This window comes from Drosophila mojavensis, unplaced genomic scaffold (genome assembly GCF_018153725.1).
Source record: "Drosophila mojavensis isolate 15081-1352.22 unplaced genomic scaffold, ASM1815372v1 contig_16, whole genome shotgun sequence".
NCBI classification, from domain to species: domain Eukaryota; kingdom Metazoa; phylum Arthropoda; class Insecta; order Diptera; family Drosophilidae; genus Drosophila; species Drosophila mojavensis.
The window spans coordinates 11,057,565-11,079,360 of record NW_025318693.1 but is presented as its reverse complement, the minus strand read 5'-3'; the positions used below and the strand labels follow the sequence as shown (position 1 = coordinate 11,079,360).

Here is a 21,796-nt window from a genome sequence, read left to right as displayed (position 1 = left end):
CTTCACTCACACGCACACATGCGTCCTTTAATGATACTTTGCATGAATGAGTACTGCAGGAAGAAGTAGGAGCAGAGCAGAAACATAAATAATGAGATCTTTTGTTTTTGGCACCGAGCAGCGCTGCGCTGCCAGCGGCTAAACGAAGAAGCGACGACACAATTGGAGCATGAGCGAACGCCGTGAGAGCCGACAGCAGCGAACGAGCGGCAACGAGCAGCTACTCAGTAGCCGAGCGCACACGAAGCACGTTCGGCCGTTCAGCATCCAGATGCATTGCAATTGGCTGTTAGCTCAGTGTGTCAGTCAGTCTTTGTGGGTGCAACGCGACGGTCGTGTGAGCACAAAAATTCTAAATAAGCAGTTGCCATAGTCGCAGTTGCAGTCGTAGTCGCAGCAACTTTAAACGCAAAACTGAAAAGATTAAATCGAAGCTTCATTAGCTAATAACGCACAAGAGACGATCGATCGGTCATAGGCAAAAAGCCCTGCGCATTGTGTGTGTTTCGGGGTGTTGCCAGATTGTTGGCGTTCTGGGTGGTGGTGTTGGAGCAAGTGCGCCAGTTGAGCTCGTGGTTTGTGGTGGTTGCCAGAATCATTTCACTTATTGTGCCTCAAGTGTAAGTACAAAAACAAAAGCAATATACACTGCTCTGATGTGCTCTGCGCCGCTCTGCTCCGCTCTGGTATGCTCCGCTCTGCTCGTTTGCTTGCCATTTGCGCAATTTGGTCGGCGTAAAATGAGATTGCCTTCGTGCTAATTGCGGCAATCGGTGGGGGTAAGTGTGTAAGTGGGCCGGACCGGGGCGGCGGGTAGCTGGGGTAGCTAAAGATGGGGATGCCATGGTGACATGCAACGCCACACAGGCAATGGCCATGGCAGGCAACACTTACTTGTGAGCGCTTCATGTCCATCAGCTCTGTACTGCCTGCCGTCCATGGCAAAGTCTACGCCGTCATACCCTTTGCAACGGAAGTAATGCGGCACCCATTGTCATATCCCATTGTATCCAATGCCTCGAACCTGAACTTTGTGAGCAACTGCAAAATTAGCGACTAGAATTCGAAACCTCTTGTTCCACCCGGTCGCTCGCTCGCCTGTGCACATGCTCAGCTGAGTGTTAAAGACCCATAAATGGCAAATGAATCCCTCTGAGTGTCCAATGACAAATTGGCGCATGTTGAAAAATAAAACAAAAAATCGACAGCTTAAACTGATCTCTTTATTATTATTCATAAATTTAACGCTCTCAAGTGTCGCAATTTATCGCAAATTTTAAGCTCAACCCTGAAAGTTGTAAATCTATATCTAATACTCATAATTAATTACTCTGTGGGAAATAATTTATCGAAAATATAATTGCTTTACATTTGCAGTTAAGTTTGTTATTAGCTGAGAGAGAATTTTTTAAATATAATATAAATAGTAAATCACGAAATTAATTTGTGTCCAAGATGCAATTTTTTAGCTTGATTGCAAAAAATGAGGAAATAGTTGTTTTAACCATAAAGGCTTTTGACTGCATTCCAAGTTTAAGTGTTTCACAAATTGCAAATTGTAATAAAGATTTTATTTACTTTTTTCCCAGCCTACATCCAAGCATTTTCTTTAGTAGAATACATAGATTTTCTCATACTTTCATTAAAATATTATGCTTAAAGCATAGGAAGCATTTATAAAAACTTCACATATTCTTGTATGTCGTTTAATTATTATTATGATAATTATAAAAAAAATCATGCTGATATATTTTTTAAATTCATTATTATTATTATTATTATTTTTTCATACATTTCGATGAGACAATATTTAAGGATAATTTATGTTGGAGATTTTTGTTATTTTTATGAATTTAATATAAACCCAATCAATCAAATATTTTGCAATGTAGAGCATCAGTTCGTCATGATGGGCCATAAATCTGAGTCCAGCCTCCCCGCTTGGCAGCTTACTTTGCTTTCCTTGCGTTTACTTAAACGTAAACACTTTTTATGTGCGGCTGCCGCTGCACTTGAGCAGCAGCAACAATGCGATGTTGTTGCTGTTGTTGTTGCTGCTGTTGTTGGTCAAAGTGTTAAACGATTTGCATCATATTACATACTGCTGTTGATGCTTCGCTGGCTGGCCATTGTCGCCAGTGGCAGTGCTCTCAGTCGCTGTTGCAGTTGCAGCCTTTGGCGCAGCTATTGTGCTAAACTCTGGAGAACGCAGACGCTGAGCCCGTGGGCACATAACAAAAGCTACAACAGAGGCAACTACCACCAACGATTTATCATAGCAGCAGCAGCAGCAGCAGCAGCAGCAGCAGCAACAACAGCAATAGCAACGTCAACCGGATCTTTTAGATCGCTGCTATACATACATATATATATATATTTATATATATGTACATATATTAATACAAAGTGTAATGTGTCTGTGTGTGTGCAGCATAAAAAGATAATTTTGAGTTTTTGAATCGTTAAAAGCAATTAATTGCCACTACGCAGCAGCAGACCAGACATCCAGTCAGCCAAGCAGCCAACCAGGCAGCCATCCTGGCTGGGAACATCGACTAGCCTCATCAGTGCAGTTCATTCCATATGACAGAGCTGCTTTTGCCGGCTTTACTGCCCAATTTTGTTGCAAAATTTTGCGTTCCGCGGAACTTGGTGCATTTCATCTTGTTGTCATCAGCAATGTGGTTGTTGTTGCTGCTGTTGTTGCTGCTTTTTGTTTTTGGTGCCGCCGCGCCGATCGTCGCAGATTCATTTGTCGCTTAATGTCCCTCAATAGTGGCTGTGTTCTCGCCCCGCGCCCCACCCGCTCTGCCTCTCTGCGGTGCTCTTCCTTCTCCCATAGTTTGTTGATGCTGCTCCCAGAGTGTCTGTATCTGTATCGTCTTGGCATGTGCGGCATCTGCTGGCTGGCTGGTTGGCTGGTTGGCTGACTGGGCTTCTGTGATGAGATCTCCGCCCGGCTATATGGTGGCTACAGTATGTGCGTACGGGTGTGTGTGTGTGCTTGCGAATCTGGTGACATCCACTTGCATGCGCACATTCATCGTAGCCACAGTTTTCATGGTTTTATTTTGCTTTGCTGCACATTCACACGCAACAACACACACACACATTCAGACACACACACACACACGCATGCACTCGAAGATGGGGCACCATAAAACATTAGTTTCCCATTTGCGTGCTAAATACCCTATGTGGATCGCAGGCTGCATGCCAATTGAAAAAGGTTGTCTAAGCTGCCAATTCCGAGCAATTGGCAGATGGCTTAGGAATGTCGTTTAGACGGACCAATGATCTCTCAAGTACCAGGAATGACAGATTTTAGCTGTAATTTAAGTAATATCTTAAGACATCACTGGCAAGTGAGTTCCTTATATGAACTCGATGTCTCTGATTATGCAGTTACGAGTATATTATTAGAGATAACGTAATTTCTATATATGTATTTCAAATATCGAAAGTATCCTTTTTTTATTCACTAAACCTCTTCTATGACCTTGCTGTATATAATTTATATTAAGAATTGATTTAATTTCTCTAGGGTATCATTGCAGTCAGTAGTGGGGAATTTAAAAAAAAAAAAAATTCTCGCAGTTTGTCTGTCTGTCCGTTGCGTTCATGGCACGCACCGTGATGCGCGCTTTGAAGTCCTGTCAAGAGCTTGAGATACATTTATGTATTTTTGCATTTTCATTGCTTCCACCTTGGATGGAGTTGGGACGATGGCTAGCGGGGCGCAAATGCAAAGAATGATTAGTTAGTTGGTCAGCCAAAATGGAATAAACCGGTTCGGCCGATCCTTCAGCATAATCAACATACATAAATGCTGTTAATTATGAATGCACGGAATGCGTTAAGTTTAACCAAGAAATATGAACAGAGCGAAAGAGGGAAAGAGAGAGAGAGAGAGAGAGAGACAGAGAGATCGACAGAGAAAGAGATAGTGAGATATATATGTGGCAAACATTTATCGCAGATTGGCATCAAGTGCTCGAGCCACCCTAAAGATCAAGATGCTGATCATGTTGACGCTGGCGCTGGCACTGCTGGGCAGCCGTGCCTCGAATGCAACCATATCCATGTATCAACGGCAACATCGCGACAGCACCGACATCAAGGAGAAGATCATGGAGCTGCAGTGCCTGGCCCGCTGCGAGAATAGCACTAAAACGCAGCGATGTCTTGATCAGTGTAAATTGGAGCTGTGGCGTGCACCCAGAGCTGGCAGCTGCCCCACCAGCTCGCTGCTCGCGCGGCATGCGCGACTGCTATGCTTGGATAATTGTGCCTACGACAACGACTGCATCGAGGTGCACAAGTGCTGTGCATCCGCTTGCGGCCCCATCTGCACAGAGCCAGTGGGCGTGCGCAACTCCAGCCAGCTGCCGCCCATACCGAAGATCTTGCGCTACAAGCTGCCACGCAGCCACAAGGTGGAGCTGACCATTGAGTCGTCGCTGCTGCCCTATTACTTCCACGTGGAGGTCCGATCGCACATCGGACGCATCTTTACGCCACGCAAGATGGGCATGTGGCAGTCGCAGCAGGTCGAAAAGATACTGGAGACAACGGACGGTCGCAGCAAATTGTAGGTACTCACTCCACGGTCATATCGAAGCCACATAAACGCATTGCCCTTCTCCATAGCATGGAAATCTTCTTCAATATACGACCGGGTCGCTGGTATCAGGTGCGTGTGGCAGCGGTGAATGCTTTCGGATTCCGCGGCTACTCTCAGCCCTCACATGCCTTCACACTGCCCAGCAGTAAGTTCGAGTTTCTATTTGTAATGTAATTGGCCTAAGATATGCACATTTCAGACCCCAAGCCGCCCAGGGCGCCCGCCGCTATGAAGATCACTTCCCAGCAGTACGACGGACGACGCTATATGAGTGTCAAGCTCGTTTGGTGTCCGTCCAGATCGAATCTGCCCGTAGAGAAGTATAAAATTATCTGGTCCCTATATGTAAGCAGCAAGGAGGGCTCACTCATTACACACGAAGCCTATGTCAAGGACGTAAGTCGATTAGAGTTTCCAATTTATCTATCTGATTTATACACTTGCAATTTGACTTGCAGACGCATCAATTCGAAATTAAGAAACTGCAGCCCAACTCCTCCTACTACATACAAGTGCAGGCGATGTCCATAAGTGGATCGCAGCGTCTGAAATCGGAGAAAAAGTCGCTGTTGCACAATACAACGTTGCCGATGCATGAACTGGAGTATGCCGCACCACTTGACTGCAGCACACACCACAGCAGGCACAAGTACCATCCCAGCGCCAGCCCCAGCCAAAGCCACAGCCTCAGTCATAGTCCCACTGTAGAGACCAGCTCCATGCCAGCGATAAACAATAATGAGGGCCGCACCTCCTATGAAGTACGTTTCCGTTTGAACCGGAAATTTGGCATGATTGTGCAAATTTTGGGATTTCAGCCATACAAGGAGAAGTAAGTGTCAGAGACCCCCCTTTGGCTCCAGCTCTCATTCGCGCCGCATTGTACACATGTTATTCATGTTATTTTGATTGTTTATAAACAATTTGCTAAAATATGTATATTATTTGATTTCAGGGTATACGAGCTGTGCCCCCAAGAAACGAACTGCGAACAGCGAGAGTTCAGCGCGATCCGCGTCAAAGTAAGTACAATGCAGGGCATGGTGGTGTAGGAGGTGGAGTCTATGCCACGAGCTAGGTTCGTGCCGGTCCAATCATTGCGAAACCAACACACACAAATCACTTGTCATTTTTGGTCAATTGGATTTCGGTTGCCGTTGAGGTTTTAGTTGCATTGCCGTTTGACACGTGAGACACGTTTTCGAACAGGGCGCCATGTACGTGGCTCGATCGCTGCACCAAACCCATTAGCATGTGTCAGTGACGTACTTTCCTAGGGAATAGGCATTAGAAAGCGCTACACCAAGAAATTAGCGAATCGAAAATGTTACGAAATATGTAGATTTTACAAACAACATGTTTCTAGAAAGAAAACTTGATATTTGCAAATAAAAAATTCGGAAGTAGAAAGAAAATTTGATATTTAGAAATATATATGTGAATATATACATGTGTATATAAATATTATTAAATATACCAAACGTAGATGAGCAATGGTAATGCCATAGAGGTCCCATCCATCCCTTTTACATATAACTAAAAATCCCCAAATATTTGCTTCATTGCAGAAGGATTCACAGGAGTTTAGCAAATTGAAATTCAATACAACGTACGTGCTGAAAGCGTTGCGGCCAAGTCCAAATTCCGTACTGGAGGACAATGGACATCCATTTACATTCACAACGCCCAAGTGCGAAAGCTTTCGTAATCGCTTTCCCAAAATGCAAATCAAATGCGGCGACTAAGTGATGCGGAGTCAAAACAACCTAGACAGATAGACGATCGTACATCTGGTTGGGTTTGTGACATCTTAAAGAACAATGAGATTAAACTAGCTTGTAAATAATTGTATGTACCGACTTAACTTTTTTACTTATTGTTAACGCTAAGTGTGCAAAATAACATTGAATGTTTCACCTTGAGGAATCATATTTATTTAAAAAGATCTTTGAATTCTTGTAAGTCTCGCTGATGTTGGTCCATCGCTTGCATGCTGGGCCCGAGATGCAAAGCGCCGGGCAATTTATTAGCTTCCAGCTTGATGCCCAGCTCAATGAGTGCCGCTATAAGCCTTGTGGTGTACAACACCGGGCCACCCACCAGATGTAAGAACTCATAGTGCTTCTCTCGACGCGTGCTGAAGAGAATCCGCTTGGATACATAGTCTCCATAGTTGCTGATCCGTCCGACGCAAACGTAGCGCTTGAGAGATGGTGCATACACCTCTATGCTAGCTCTCAAACTCTCGGAAGGCGTTAGGCTGGCTGCTGGAACGTACACAATCCGGAAGGGCACATCGAGTGCTTTGTAAAAATTGATCGCCATGTTGAGCACCTGTTCCAGTTCTGCATCAGCTTCATCGGCTGTTTGGGTTGCCACAAAACTCTGCACTGCGTTCGTTTGTGTGGCTGTGTATAGGCTTGGCGTGGGTCCATTGGCCAGACCTTCCTCGCGGTTATAGCTGCGTCCGCAGGCGACATACCGCAGCGGCAGCACTGAAGGATACACGCTCAGCTTGGTCACGGTGCCCAGAAAACTTTCGAATGCACCACCGCCTGTTAGATACGCCGTATTTAGTTTGTTCAACAAATGTTCCTCACGCACAAGATGGTATTGGCTCAGGGGTGTTGCATTGGCCTCCAGCAGCACACAGCGCACAAAGTCGGGATTGCAAGTCTGTATGAAATCGCCGTGTGTTACAAAGTAGCGTACCATCGCTTGCATAGCGTCTACATCGAAATGAGCCGCTTGCTCCATCATGTAGTAGCGATTGTTGTCCAAGAAATGTATAAGATCCTTGCGATCCAAGTGCATAGCCACCGGTGTAGCGGTTGGGGGTGGTTTATGTCTATAAATGAGCTTTTCCTCATCTGTTTGTGGACAATGCGCATGCAAGACATTGGGCAGATGCAGGTAGTCATGGATAAAATCATCTTCGATCGGATATAGTGTTTGCTTTAACGATTTCACTTCGTTGCGCAACTCTTTGCCACGCGCTCGTAGTTTGTCCAGCAATTCCGATTTTCCGGCCGATTTCGTAAGTAACTTTAGCTCCTTGGTAACTTTTTCACGTTCATCCTCCAGCCGTTGTAGTTGTTCATGATGCGTCTGGTATGTCGCATATTTGGCGAGCACAGATTCCAGATTGATGTTCAAGCCACGGCTATCAATGCTCTGCTGTAAAGTCACTTTGTCGCGAAATGTGCCGGTAAAATCCAGAAATGGTTGCAAGGTTACATAGTTTTCGTTTGCCTTATCACCAGTTATGTAGAGAGCTGAGATGTGTCGCTTCAGAACGAAGCATTGTCCTACTATATTACGTAGTTTTAACATATGAAAGTTATGTTTTGTTGTTAAAAAGAAGAATTAAACCTTTATCAGCTGTGGTTTTACTTTAACAGTTCGGCGCAGCTGTTTCTCTATGTAAATAAGCTGATATTCTGTTAAGTGTATGGTGTTAAGCGGCAAACTGAAATATGTTATATGTTTTCTTACAGTTTAGGAGTAACTGCTATACATTAGCAATGGTCGCGCCATCTAGCAGACATTTTTGAAGGCATATTTAAATTTGCGGAAAACAAATATGTAATATGTAAACGTTTTTATGTGCGTCTGAATGCTTACCAAGAAAACTGAAGTACATGAAAAATAAGGAATAACATATAAGTGTCTTTGGAATATAAAACACAACATTTAATAATCACGTTTTGTAAGCAATAACAGTGGGTAAAATACAAATGTTAACAAATATTTAAATGAATCACACATTAGTAAATGACATAAGGTACTTCATGAGCAAATTCTTTGCTGGATTTAAGGCACATTAATACAGCCCATGTCTGTGGCTAATACTTTGCAGTTAGTGTTGCATTAACAGATATCATACATTACTTTCCAGATTTGCGGCAAATGAAGCTGGAGGTTTAAAATTCATGACTTCTTTGTAAATAAGCTCCTTCCATTTTTCCAATGAAAAGTCTTTTTCTTCAAAGCTTTGATCGTACAAAGGCGCAGTTTGTTCATCTCCTGGGTCTGCATACTTCTGTAAGTATGGATGAGCGAGCGCCTGCTCGGCTGTTATGCGTTTATCCGCATCCAGTTCCAACATCTTCTCGAGCAAATCAATAGCCAAAGGATTGGCATTCTTAAAAACAACTTTAAAGTCCTTTCGTTTCGTTGGCGGCAGCGAGTTAATATAGTTTCGGGCGTTGTCAGATGAGATCTTCCGCATAAAATCGTCGGGCGGTGTGCCCAACATTTCCATAATCAAATTGAGCTGATGTATGTGGTCTGTGCCTGGGAAAAGTGTGCGTCGCGTGATGAGCTCAGCCATGATACATCCCACTGACCAAATGTCGACAGTTTGACTGTAATGCATCCAGTTGAGCATAATTTCAGGAGCGCGATACCAGCGAGTGGCCACATAACCCGTCATTTCGAACTCAGTTGGTCTCGCCAACCCAAAATCAAGGATACGAAGCTCGCAGTCCTCGTTTACAGCAATATTGCACGGCTTCAGATCTCGATGAATAACGCCAGCACTGTGTATATACTTGAGGCCACGCAGTATTTGATATACCAGGAACTGCACATGATCATCGGATAGGTTCTGCATTTTTATAATGTTGTTTAGGTCCGCACCCATCAGGTGAGTTACCAGGTAAACGTTCTGAAATTCTTCTAAAGTTGCTTCCGGTGGATGCGGATGAAAAATGTCTAATAGACCGATAACATTTTCATGATCCATATGCTTCAATAGCATTAGTTCCCGATATGTCCGCTTGGCGTGCACCGTTGATTGGAAGGGACGAGATAACTTCTTAATGGCGACATCAGTGTTGGTACCACGAATTCTAGCCTTGCATACTTGTCCATATGCACCAGAGCCCACTGGATGCAGCTGCTGATATATTTCTGGAACTTCCCATTCTGTACGATTTATATCCAACTTGTAGAACTTTTGCGTTTTGCGGGCACTCATTTTAACAATGTCTATAGTGAAATATAAAGCTGATTAGGCTTATCTCGACTTTTCAGTCAGCAGTAGAGAAAAATCACCTCGAATAGCGGGGTTCCAAACGCTGAATGCATATTGTGAGCAATTCATGGGCGGCGATACACTCATCCCCACAAATTCAAAGTCTGGGCCGAATCTGTAATGCGCTACATCTGCTTGTTGTCTGATGTGCATATATGTAAATCAATTTAATAAAAGTTTATATACCATGTTATCGAAGTTATAGCAATAGGGATGTATTAAAAGCTGTATGTACTTCATATAAAGGTCAGAAACCGGTAGCTAAAAACAAAATAGCGGCCAGCATAGTCGTTGTTGTCTCGTTCGTTTTTAATTATACAAAACAATAGATACATCGATACATCGATAAGTTTGTTCTAGCGTTGCCAAAGCACATCAAATGAAAACAGCTGATCTCAGTGTAAACATGCCTAAAAATTACATGAAACGGCTCTCAGCTCGCTCTTTGGCTCAACTATAATATTTCTTAAATGGGTTTATCCATGGTTCAAATATGCTCTATGTATGTCTATGAATAATTAAATTCAAAACAGGAACTACGATACCAAAAGTGCCCAGGCGTATTACCCTATACTTATCAAAAGCAAAAATCTAATCTCGGCGTAAAAGCTGAATTATTAGGACTGTGCTTTTTGCCTCAAGAACAGTTGGTTATAGAAGCCGCACTGGAACGGAGCGTGCCAATTCTCTCTTCAAGTTATAACTAGAAAAATCTGTTAAGTAAGTAAAAAATTCAATATATTTATACATGTTTATATTTGATATACACCAATGATGGAATACAATTATCGTTAGAGAAAGCGAAACAGCTAAAAATCGGATGCCATTCAAAACACTTCTCAGGGGGCAAACATTGACCTTTGGAGCTGCTTTTAATCTGAAATTCATGCACAGTGCTTTCCGAAGATAGCAAAGTTTACAAATCTATAAACTTAAGCAAATTTTTTTAGTAACTTTCAATCTTCGATAAGATTAAGCAAGTTCAAAGTGTATTATCATAAAGAAAAAAAATAAATACCAAATTTAAGAAAACTTATTCAAGGGGTTGCTGCAATAAGGAAACCACCCTTACCAAAATAAATAATAATTGCATGTTTGTTTTTGCAGTTCATAATGACTTCAACATTGTTGCCCGGCAATATCGTTTATGGAGGCCCAATACCCGTCCGGGAGGCCCAGGAGTATCGCTCCTTGGGGCAGCTAATAATGGATAGATATAAAAGTTTTGGCAATCAAACGGTTATGATTGATGCCGTCAGTGGCACTGAATATACCGGAAAGTTTTTGTATGATTCGATTGTAAGATTGGCACAAATCCTCCAGAAACTCGGCATACAGCACAACGATGTCGTTGGGTTGTCCAGTGAGAATAGCGTGAATTTTGCTATAGCCATGTTTGCTGGATTCGCTGTGGGTGCGACTGTGGCGCCATTAAATGTCACCTACTCAGAACGTGAGGTTGACCATGCCATAAATTTGTCGCATCCAAAGATCATATTCGCCTCAAAGATCACCGTTGACCGCATTGCAAAGGTGGCCAAACAGAATAAGTTTGTTAAAGCAATTATTGCGCTGAGCGGCTCTTCCACAAATCATCCAAAGGTATATTCCTTCACGGATTTGATGAACAGTGACAAGTATAAGACGAAACCAGATTTCACTTCACCTGCGGCAAACAAAACCGAGGATGTGGCATTAATTGTATGCTCCTCGGGCACCACTGGTCTGCCCAAAGGCGTTCAGCTGACACAGTTTAATCTATTGGCCACGATCGACTCTCAAATGTAAGTATATTGATTTTAAAACTGATCTTTATTAAAAAAAAAAATAATAAAATTGATTTTATCGCCTTTGTTTACAGTCAGCCAACTATGATACCATTCAACGAGATCACTCTGCTTACTGTCATTCCGTGGTTCCATGCTTTTGGCTGCCTGACGCTGATCACAACGGCTACGATGGGCACTCGACTAGTATATTTGCCCAAATTTGAAGAAAATCTGTTCCTCTCCGCCATTGAGGTAGCTATTCGACTGTCAATATTGATAAGAACAATCTATAATCCAGCTTAAATCCTTGCAGAAATACCGTGTCATGATGGCGTTTATGGTGCCACCACTAATGGTCTTCTTAGCCAAGCATCCGATTGTAGATAAGTACGATCTGTCATCGCTAATGGTTTTACTTTGTGGCGCTGCCCCGCTCAGTCGTGAAACCGAAGATCAGATCAAGGAGCGAATTGGCGTGCCATTCATTCGTCAGGGCTACGGACTGAGCGAGTCGACGCTGAGTGTCCTAGTACAGACCGATGACTATTGCAAGCCTGGTAGCGTTGGCGTACTCAAGTGTGGCATCTACGCCAAGGTCGTTGATCCGGACACTGGTAAAATAATGGGACCGAACGAACGTGGCGAGCTTTGCTTCAAGGGCGATGGCATTATGAAGGGCTATATTGGTGACAGCAAGTCCACACAGAGTGCCATTCGGGACGGCTGGTTACACACTGGTGATATTGGCTATTTTGACGATTCACTCGAGTTCTTTATTGTGGATCGCATTAAGGAGCTTATCAAATATAAGGGCTTCCAGGTGCCGCCGGCAGAAATAGAAGCGCTGCTGCTAACCAATGAGAAAATCAAAGATGCTGCTGTCATTGGCAAACCGGATGAAGAGGCTGGCGAACTCCCAATGGCATTTGTGGTCAAACAGACGAATAGCCAACTCACCGAGGAAGATGTGATCAATTTTGTGAACGAACGTGCCTCGCCTGCAAAACGTCTGCGGGGCGGCGTAGTTTTTGTGGACGAGATACCCAAAAATCCCAGTGGGAAAATATTGCGTCGCATCCTGCGCGATATGCTTAAGAAACAAAAATCCAAATTGTAAGCCTCACGACGCATAGAATCACTCTCAGCAAACTAATCGTATGTGAGGCTAGGAATATGTACGATTTGCTATTATAATTCCAAACTTTATCTGTATCGCTTCATTTCGTTATATAAAAATACAGTTCTTGGATTGTGGTTTTAAATATATATATATATATATGTGTATATATTTATATTTATACTTTTCTGTATTTGGCTTTTTTGAAGTTTTGTATTTGATTTAAATCTAAATAAAAACTATTTCCATACATACACACATATTCGGAATCGTGTTACTACCTACTAATTAGTCGGTAATATACACACATTTATCGGTTTGCTGTACTGTGATCATGCAATTTATGAAATTCAACTATATAGCCACACGTTAATTACATTTGAAGTCTGAGCTATCAATAACAAGTTACTTATATAAACAACTACATACATATATACTATATCATCATTATATATGTAAGTACGATCAACTCTTATAACAAACATTCGTATAATTTTTTTTTGTTTTTTTTTTTCAAGTGGTTTCATATTGTTTCGGATTCCCTCTCTCCAATGGCTCAGCTTGTGTAAATGTATTATCCATTATATATGTATATGTATGTATATATATTTTTTTTAAATATTTAACTACATGTTCTGACTTGTAAATAGTTTTCCTAATTAACAATCTAGGAAAGAGTGTTCGGTTTTTTTTTTGTTTTTTGTTTTTTAATATTATTATTCCCCCATCTCTTTCACTAGTTTTTGAGGCGCAGATTTATATTGTGTTTGGTATATAGAGCTATATATGCTTGCTGAGTTCTCTAGCATTAGTTCACTAATTATTGTGTATGAAACCTTAAATGTAAGAGAAATGCCTTGGTTTCTATAACGGAAATATCGTAAGTATCGTATTTTGTGTAAAATGTCTAACGCTTCTCTGTGCCACGTTCCTAACGTAGTTGTTTGTTGCAATGTTAATCGACTTGGTGCTTGACTTACAATTAAACCTAGTTTGAGAAATTAGTTAAATAAATTCAGTTGTTCATTTCGTTAGTTAGTACTTAAATATATCAAAGAAATGGTGCTGTTTAAAATTAGCTATAACTGCTTCTCTTGTTTTTTTTTCCCATTTTGGCACAGTTTTGACATCGAATTCATGAGACTGATTGTCAGTTGTGAGCAAAATTATATTATATTTAAGTCAGTGTGTGTGTGTGTGTGTGTGTGTGTGTGTGGGTATGTGGTAGTGTTTGGATTTGAGTGTATGTAAATATTGCTAAAATTGATTTTTGGTTTTTGGTCCCTGGGACCAAGTCAAGAGACTTAAAAAAGTATTGTTTGGAAAAAAATATTTGTTTAAAACTTGAGTTCCTATCTGACCGGAACCTCTGATCATGCCAAAGTCTTCATCATCATACAATGATTTCCATACGATTTGCCTTGCGCGTGACTTTTGGCGGCCCTTGTGCCAAATCGGATAAGCCGCCGTATTTAAATGAGAAGATAACCGTTTGTTGACCGAAATTCGCTTCAAATCTAAAAAAAAAAAAAAAAAAAAAAAAATAAAATAGTACTCAAAAAATTAAATTAATTGTATAGAAAATACGTTAGGTGCTTACTCTGTGCTTATGTGTATCTCTGGGGGCTTGCCCGTCGCATTTTGTATGACCAGAAACATTTTGGTAACTATTTCAATAACATGGCCTGTTTGGAACACAAAATCACCTTTCTTCCGGCCAAACTCAGACTGTACAATAAAATAATTTCATTAGGCAAATTAAAAAAAACAAATCTTATTTAAATCTACCGCTTTCACGTGAAACACAGCAATATCATCCAGATAAGGGCTTAGAGACATGCGATAAATCTCCGAGGCAGGGACTCTGTACTTGATTTGCAGAGTTCGCTGGTCGAGTAAGAGCAGCGATGACGTGGACAGCACCAGCAATATCGGTACGAACTGAAAACGGATATGGAGTTATTTATATCTGTATAAATAAATAATCGAAAAAGCCTCTAATCTACTGAGGCGTTTCAGATATCGTACTTACTCATATTCATTGAGTTAGAAATTAGGAACATACCTTGCCACTGGAGCGCGCTATCTTGTTTATGATATCGGCAAAAACCACATACTGATCATTGGTTTCAGCACATATCTTTTTCCATTGTTGATTATGCCGCAGTCGCACATAATCGCCCACAAAAGGATGACCCACACTGAAAGCCATATAAATATTTCATGAGTAAAGCAGTTCAACCTTTCGGGAGCACCATTACAAACCTGCGCGCATAGGAAGCCTTGCGATCCTTAAAAATAATGCTGGCTGTAACCTTTTCTCTCATGCGATTGCGTGCCGTTTGATCGAACGAATTGCGATATATATAACATTTCCAGCGATGATAGATGGCTCGCAACAGACGGGAAGCATCTGACAGGAAGCCAGGAGCCGTTGGCCACTCTGACGAGAGCGGACTCAATGTGTTGGGTGGCAGGCGCAACGGAATGGTGAGCAAATATTGTCGAATCTTCCACTGGTGATAGTTTCGCGCAATCACATCGACGGCCCATTTTACTTGGCGCTTGTACTTCAAAGTACGATACTCCTCACGGGCCTGCCATAATCAATTAAAGTGGCTATTAGTATTCATTTACCATAAGTATTTTACTAGGTTATTGGGTATGAGAGTGGGAATAAGAACATGCAATGCTTACAACGCGATATAAACTCCACAAATGCCTACGGCCCGTGAAGGGAATGCCAAAACGGCACTCCTATGTAAATATAAAAATAACAACAAATTTTATATAAATATGTACAAATATTATAATATTTAGGCATGCAAATGAAGCAGTGCAGCCAGTACTTACACGCCACGTGCGCCAGGCACTCGAGATGACCATTTGGCTGTGTCGCATGCGCCTATAATTCTTTCTGGCATGATACATACGAAACATCTTCTGTATGAGGACGGCCAGCTCGGAGATCCGTAGTCGACGAAACTGTTCCAGCTCGTAGACAGTGCGCGGACTGCGCACGAACACATTTTTGGTGCCGAGAGTAAACTCGGCCGAGGGCAACGGCAAATTTCTTATGATCAGAGCAATGCCCTCTACTTGGCTGCCACCGTGATAGTGCGGCCAAGTCAAACTATTGAGCAGCTTATAGCGTTGAAAGAATTTGACATGCGGCAAATGGAAGCAGTGTCCAGTGCGGCACAAATGCACGAGCGGCATAAGCGACATGTAGCGCACTTGATGCTGCACTAAGGCCAAGTCAAAGTGATGGGACTGCTTGCACTCGTTGGGCTTAATGCAGAACACATAATGGGCACGACGATGCTTCACAATGGCCAACAGCGTTTGCAGCTGCGTGCGTATATTGGTGCTAAGCGTGGTTGGCTTTTTGCTAGTCTGTCGACGGGGATTGCCCTCCGGGAATAGACTTTGCACTAACGGTAGTTGGCTCTGGTAAAAGCCAGCGCTTATATACTTTGGCAGCATATCTGAATTTTTCTCCAAAAAACGATGAATGGAATAGTTAACAACGTTAGCAAAGTGGCGAATTCTGTAAATAGACCAGATAAATATATTTTAATTAGGCTCTATTATTTCATAAACAGACTCACTGAAAGCACATGGAATTGCTGCCACTTGTCATAAAATTGGGATGCCCTGCGCAACATTGCTGTATACGCAGCAGCAACGCCTCGTTGTTATTTAGATGTGATTCGTTAATTAAACTAAGGATGCCATAGCTGGGCTTATCAATTAGCTCACATATGGACTCGTTGTCAAAATAATCGATGCGTGACCATTCCAAACCCTCACGTATATACAGTTCCTGTTCGAAGCGCAACACATTAAAAACAAAGTTCTATTCAAAAATAGAATAAAATAAGTTAATCAAATTATCTCAATTTGGTGACTATAAAGCTTGCCTGATGTATTTTCTCGGCACTGTAGTTAATAGCAAATTGCTCAAAAGAGTTATGATCCAAAACTTCAAAACCATAAAAATCTAACAAAGCGAGATTCTTTTCTCGCTGCGTAGACTTCAATGTTTCATTAATTTTATTCACCAGCCAAGTAAATAGACGACTGTAGAGCGTACGACAAAGTGTATTGCGATTGCTGGCTGCCTGTCTGGCGTCCATTTCACAACCCACATCCTCCTGTGTACTGCTCGTACTGTTCGCTCTCGTCAGACAATTGATTAATATTTGAGCTTCCAAATTGAGCAGCTGCGCCGTCTCTTGAACCTCTGCAAATCCCAACATTATTATAAAATATTAAATATTTTGTTTATATCATCGAGATGATTGAACATACCGTAGACATTTGAAACCTGACAGCCTTCGGTGCCATCAATATTCGTTACTGGCACAAAAATAAAATTGCCCAACTTTAAGACAACCGCAATAACTCGAAAAATTGAGTTAATCTCATCACAGCCCAAGCCGAGAACATCCAGAGAGCGCTGTAAGATACAAGTTCCTTGTTATTAGCATTCTCTTATAGATATTAGACTTTTCACAAACCTTAGTGTAATGAAAATTGGCACGATCCTCTTCCATGGCACTCGTATTTCGGAGCAACTCATATTTCTCCACATTACGAAAAAGCTTTAGAGATTCTGTAGGATAAATAATTGTTAATTAAATCACAAATCAAGAAGTTTCCCTACAGGAAAACATACTCAGCAGTTGAAGATCAGCACCTAATAGCAATTGATAAAAAATGTGAAAATTGCGCTCGCCAACGATAGTATCCGTGATGCGTGTCTGTGTAAAGAAAGTAAATTAAATATTAATAAAGTCTATCGAATAAATAGTTATTTATATGTCAAGCAATTCAAACCTTTTCCAGCATATCTTTTTTGAGTTAGACATAGAATCAATAATATAACAAATATATACAAATATGGTTAATGCAACAAGTCTAATTATTATTACTTACAGTGAGTTATGTGAACGCCCATAGGATCACCCTTGAAGTCGATTTCAATATCAAACAGTTTACCCTAAAAGCATGAAATAATAGATATCAGCATCAACATCGACATTAAATGGAATAACAGCAACTCACATATCTACTTGAGTTGTTATTCTTTAGTGTGCAGGCATTGCCCATGGCCTCAAGGAAGACATCCGCGCAGGTGACGCACTCACGCAGCCGCTGATTAGGTGACTTGTGGCGTCGATGCAGCGAGGAGCTAGCAGACGGCGTGGGCGAGACAGTGTTACTCCCGAGAACTTTACTTAGCTTATGAGCATCGTACAGCGATATACGTTGCGTGGATCCCATGGACATCTGTCTCTCCGATTGGCTTTCGGTTGAATGCTGTCGTACCAGATTCGAGCAGCTACCGCGCTGTGGTTGCTGCAGTTGGTGGGCGGTGGAAAGACGATTATTGCTGCCCCGCAGCAATATAAGAGCGGCTTCACGTTCATTTTTCTCTAAGCTCTGAGCGCGGGTGCATTTGCTGTGGCCACACTGACGACAGCCGCCATGCAAATATTTAGGTGATGTGCTGGATGAGCCCGTTTTCGAGGGCGTTGCGGCCGTGGGCCCATAAGTGGCAGTGCAGGTGCTTACTTGAGTTTGTTGGTGCTTAAAGCATGATTTCGTTGGATGCAAATGAGCATGTGCAGCGGCTGATTCCAGCAGCGTGCTTATATTTTCTGAGCTCTTGTGATGCGAAAAATCAAAATCAACGATTTTTTCACGCATATTACGTCTGACTTGACGTTCGATACTCTCCGCACGCGTACGTGAGCGCTGTGACGGGCCTGGCCCCGGTGAAGGTGACTGGCGTCGGGAGTTGCACGCGCTGCCTTGACTTGGAGCTGAAGCTGCACTGTTTTTACAAATGATAAAATTGGCGGTACCAGAGCAACTGCTGGAAGCACGCCGATGAGCATGCATAACCATTCCGCTCGTTGAGCTAGTCGAGGACTGTTTACGAAGTGCATTAGGAGTTCCAGAGCACACCCCTCGGTCCTGTATGTGTGTTAGAAAATTGACAATCATTTTAAACGTCTCCGTTTTGCCAGCGCCTCCTTCACCAGTGAGCAACACGCACTGGTCCTCGCTCTGATCCTTAAGAGACTGATAAGCCAAATTGGTGAGCCCATATCTGTCAAATTTGATCTTTATTATAAAGGAGAACGTAATAAGCCATAAAGCACTCACATGTGTGGTGGCAACTGAAAAATGCCTTTATTGCCATAGTTGCGAATATTATCCAAAGAATGCTCAGATATGTGATGATATGGATTTAAAGCCACAACAGAAGTTCCAATGTAGGTCTGGAAAGCAAGCAACAATTTAGCATAATTTAGACCCTCGAAATCGAATAGATTAATTACATATATATGATCGCGCTTGTAACGCTGATGTATGTTGCTTATGAAGCTGTCCTCGGACAGGTTTTCTAGCAGAACTGAGTCCCAGGTACCAATCTCCTGTTCCATTTTGCCCTGTCCAAGCCCTGACAACGTGTACGGCAGTAACAACAACAACGGCAACAACAGCAAATGCAAATGCAAAACAAAACATTTGAATTTATCAACTGCAACTGCAAAGGCAAAGACAAGAGAGAAACATTACAAATGTAACATATTTGCATAAATTATCATAAGCGCTGTGTATGCACTTGGTCAAATTCGTGTTTTGATTTTCTGATTGAATTATTGATTTTAATTTTCAGCCTCAGCAAAGGCAGCAACAGTGTGTAATACATTCACATAGGCTTTTTGAATTGATTATGTTCTGTTATTATCAATGTAAGAATTTCTTATGTTGCATGGCTATATTTCACCACATTGAAAAGCTTTTACTCCGAGTACTCTATCACTTCATTAACTTTGTTTACCTTTTCACACAATATTTGGGCATTTTGTAGCGAAATGCAATGCACAACGGTACTTACGTACCTACGTAATAGCAAAGTCAGACACGTAATGCAAAACACCACGTAACGGTAAAGAAATGTGAGAACTGTGAACGCAATTAGAGTTAACATAACATATGATATACGCTTAACATTGGCACTAAACGTTACAGTTGCAATCACAACTAGCTCGCAACAATAGGCGACAAATATACTATTAAATTTAAAAATAAAATAAATTAAATTTCAAATACAAAATATTTCTATATTTTAGTTGTAAAATAAATGAAACATCTCGAATGTGTTGTTTCATTACTCTTGCCGCCTTTCGAAGCTGCTGATAAAGTGGGACCAGAGAATGATAAACAAAATATGTATTACGACTATTTGTACAGTATTTCGATATTATTGAGAGTAATTTCGTCGTAGTTGTTGCTGCTCAACTTTTGTTGTCCCATTCCAAGTAAAGCAGCAGTAATAATATCTTCCATAACATATATACTAAAGATGACTACAGATGAGCGCAATTTTAGGTCTAGTTATTATGAGAAAGTGGGCTGCTTTAGTGTCGAAGAGAAAAAGTCACTTGATAAACTGCTACAGGATGATATTCGCAATCCCGCAAAGCTGAAGCACTTCGTATATACTTTTACGGTTCCAGCACAGCAGCGGAGTCTGCTATGGAGTCTGATAATGGGAATAATGCCACTTCATAAAAGCAACACCAAATATGTTAGGGAGCAACGCAGCCAAGTGTATGAGGATCTACTACGCGCGGTGACTGTAATGCGTTCCGTAGATGTGGATAAATCCAGACATTTGGTTTTATACAAAATGTGGCTACTGGAGAACAATCGCCTGCTGCATAGCAATGTGCGAGCTGAGAGTCAGCCAGATGACAATCATTTTATTGAAATTGCACGCACACTACTTGAAATATTCGACGATGAAATGGAAACATACTGGATTGCCAAGGGGTTTTACCAGTACACACGTGAACTGAAGAAGGAATGCGGCAAACTTAAAGAATTGACACAAGTCCTGCTTAAGCGCGAAGACAATGCATTATTTTAGTATGTCCCTTGTAAAAAATGACTATTGATATTAATTACTTCATTTTGATTGCAGTGGTTTAGAAAAGCTGGCACTCTTTGACGTCAATTCAAAGCTGTTAGACGATTGGTACACAACTTGCTTTGCCGGCGTAATATGTGAAACGGTCTTAGTCAAAATATGGGATAAGGTGTGTGGAGGCGCCAAGAAGATAGTCGTATTCCTTTTTATAGAGCTTATGAAAGACATAAAATCTTTTATATGTGATCTGAGATCTCAAGAGGAACTAAAAGTGTTGGTCGAAATGGTATGCTTCCGACTTCTAATAATTTATATGCTTATGATCTTTATTATTTTAGATAAAAGATCAGGATGGGGTCATTGTAAACAAAGCCATTAAATCTTGGCATAGTAATAATAGTGAAGTTGAATACGTTCATTGAGTAAGACTGCAAAATGTATGTACTAGTAGTATTATGTATTGGCGCAACAAGTAAAAAAGTGTATGAACTAAATGTATTTAAAGACCACGTCCTTCTTATCGGCCACCGTCTGAAACTCAAGGGTGACAGGGCATTGCATCCAATAAGACAGAAGCTCCTCCGTATAACCAATGAGGAAGTACATCTTGCGTGCGCTGATAGCCTGACGTATTATAGCAGCAATGCGTATCATATTGTGTTGTCGCTTAATAATAATTTCCGAGCATACAAGAGCATGCCATGTTCCAGTTATAAATTTTCGAATGAACACATCCTCAATGGCTGTTTGTGATGGACGCAAGGCATCCTTCAAAGTAGCTAAACAAAAATATTTTTTACATTATATACAATTGAATAAACGTAAATACATTAATTTACATGTGTTCCATGAATTCCATGACTTGCGGTGTCCAATAAAATGCGGCGGATTAGCCATTTCGTAGGTGAGCGGCCTGTCCCGTTTCACGGTTATGCGATAACGTCCAGACTGCACGCGACAGCAAACCGCGCTAGTATGCAGGGCTGAATTATTGCCAAGACTGAGATGGGCTTCAGCCATTGGCAGCACCTGCGTTGTTACCTACGAAAATTAAACAAATAAATAATACGTTTTATTACTAATAGTTTTATTTACCTTTTTTAAAAAATTCATAACTTTTTACGGCAAACTCGAACTGTGAGTACCAGCTGAGCAGACTCAGCTGTTATGCGTGACGTAATAGAAGCTAACTAGTGATGGAACCTAAGCAAAATACTAAAATATATTGCAATGGGGTAAACAATTTTGTACGAATATCTTTCTTCTTGCTATTCTAATCTCACTTGCGGTATTAGAG

At 41.5% G+C, this 21,796-nt stretch overlaps 7 protein-coding genes across 9 annotated transcripts; 3 read left to right on the top strand and 4 right to left on the bottom strand.

The window, feature by feature from the left end:
- Positions 1–309: 309 nt before the first annotated feature.
- On the top strand, positions 310–6,546 carry LOC6572700 (anosmin-1). Its single transcript, XM_001998770.4, has 7 exons — positions 310–620; positions 3,980–4,591; positions 4,651–4,769; positions 4,824–5,020; positions 5,083–5,456; positions 5,580–5,646; positions 6,193–6,546. The coding sequence occupies exons 2-7, from the start codon at positions 4,017–4,019 to the stop codon at positions 6,367–6,369; spliced, it is 1,509 nt and encodes a 502-aa protein (XP_001998806.1). The 5' UTR covers positions 310–620; positions 3,980–4,016; the 3' UTR covers positions 6,370–6,546.
- Positions 6,536–8,042, bottom strand: LOC6572701 (serine--tRNA synthetase-like protein Slimp). The gene has a single exon (XM_001998771.4). It carries the CDS (start codon positions 7,955–7,957, stop codon positions 6,557–6,559), a length of 1,401 nt encoding a protein of 466 aa, XP_001998807.1. The 5' UTR covers positions 7,958–8,042; the 3' UTR covers positions 6,536–6,556.
- Positions 8,043–8,295: 253 nt separating this feature from the next.
- LOC6572702 (mitogen-activated protein kinase p38a) lies at positions 8,296–9,792 on the bottom strand. Its single transcript, XM_001998772.4, has 2 exons — positions 9,683–9,792; positions 8,296–9,616 (listed from the first exon to the last, which is right to left on the bottom strand). The coding sequence occupies exons 1-2, from the start codon at positions 9,747–9,749 to the stop codon at positions 8,505–8,507; spliced, it is 1,179 nt and encodes a 392-aa protein (XP_001998808.3). The 5' UTR covers positions 9,750–9,792; the 3' UTR covers positions 8,296–8,504.
- Positions 9,793–10,069: 277 nt separating this feature from the next.
- LOC6572703 (4-coumarate--CoA ligase 1) lies at positions 10,070–12,697 on the top strand. Its single transcript, XM_001998773.4, has 4 exons — positions 10,070–10,382; positions 10,770–11,446; positions 11,524–11,683; positions 11,745–12,697. Exons 2-4 carry the CDS (start codon positions 10,776–10,778, stop codon positions 12,546–12,548), a joined length of 1,635 nt encoding a protein of 544 aa, XP_001998809.1. The 5' UTR covers positions 10,070–10,382; positions 10,770–10,775; the 3' UTR covers positions 12,549–12,697.
- A 536-nt stretch (positions 12,698–13,233) lies between these two features.
- Positions 13,234–19,753, bottom strand: LOC6572704 (unconventional myosin-Ia). Of its 3 annotated transcripts, XM_001998774.4 has the most exons (18): positions 19,408–19,744; positions 18,902–19,110; positions 18,726–18,841; positions 17,619–18,669; positions 17,490–17,553; positions 17,391–17,404; positions 17,230–17,314; positions 17,072–17,166; positions 16,863–17,010; positions 16,472–16,794; positions 16,160–16,407; positions 15,402–16,098; positions 15,246–15,305; positions 14,814–15,145; positions 14,614–14,749; positions 14,337–14,489; positions 14,149–14,276; positions 13,234–14,065 (listed from the first exon to the last, which is right to left on the bottom strand). In XM_001998774.4, the coding sequence occupies exons 2-18, from the start codon at positions 19,004–19,006 to the stop codon at positions 13,942–13,944; spliced, it is 3,879 nt and encodes a 1,292-aa protein (XP_001998810.1). In that variant the 5' UTR covers positions 19,007–19,110; positions 19,408–19,744; the 3' UTR covers positions 13,234–13,941. The 3 variants fall into 3 exon arrangements, with proteins under 3 accessions (XP_001998810.1, XP_015022052.1, XP_015022051.1); XM_015166566.3 differs by lacking the exon at positions 15,246–15,305 and having other exon boundaries at positions 19,408–19,743; XM_015166565.3 differs by lacking the exons at positions 13,234–14,065; positions 14,149–14,276; positions 14,337–14,489; ... (6 more) ...; positions 16,863–17,010; positions 17,391–17,404 and having other exon boundaries at positions 17,075–17,166; positions 19,408–19,753.
- Positions 19,754–19,832: 79 nt separating this feature from the next.
- LOC6572705 (TBC1 domain family member 7) lies at positions 19,833–21,333 on the top strand. Its single transcript, XM_015166567.3, has 4 exons — positions 19,833–20,498; positions 20,554–20,785; positions 20,838–20,936; positions 21,005–21,333. Exons 1-3 carry the CDS (start codon positions 19,933–19,935, stop codon positions 20,919–20,921), a joined length of 882 nt encoding a protein of 293 aa, XP_015022053.1. The 5' UTR covers positions 19,833–19,932; the 3' UTR covers positions 20,922–20,936; positions 21,005–21,333.
- LOC6572706 (28S ribosomal protein S24, mitochondrial) lies at positions 20,938–21,702 on the bottom strand. The gene is made up of 3 exons (XM_001998776.4): positions 21,595–21,702; positions 21,339–21,540; positions 20,938–21,278 (listed from the first exon to the last, which is right to left on the bottom strand). Exons 1-3 carry the CDS (start codon positions 21,610–21,612, stop codon positions 20,989–20,991), a joined length of 510 nt encoding a protein of 169 aa, XP_001998812.1. The 5' UTR covers positions 21,613–21,702; the 3' UTR covers positions 20,938–20,988.
- Between the last annotated feature and the right edge of the window lie 94 nt (positions 21,703–21,796).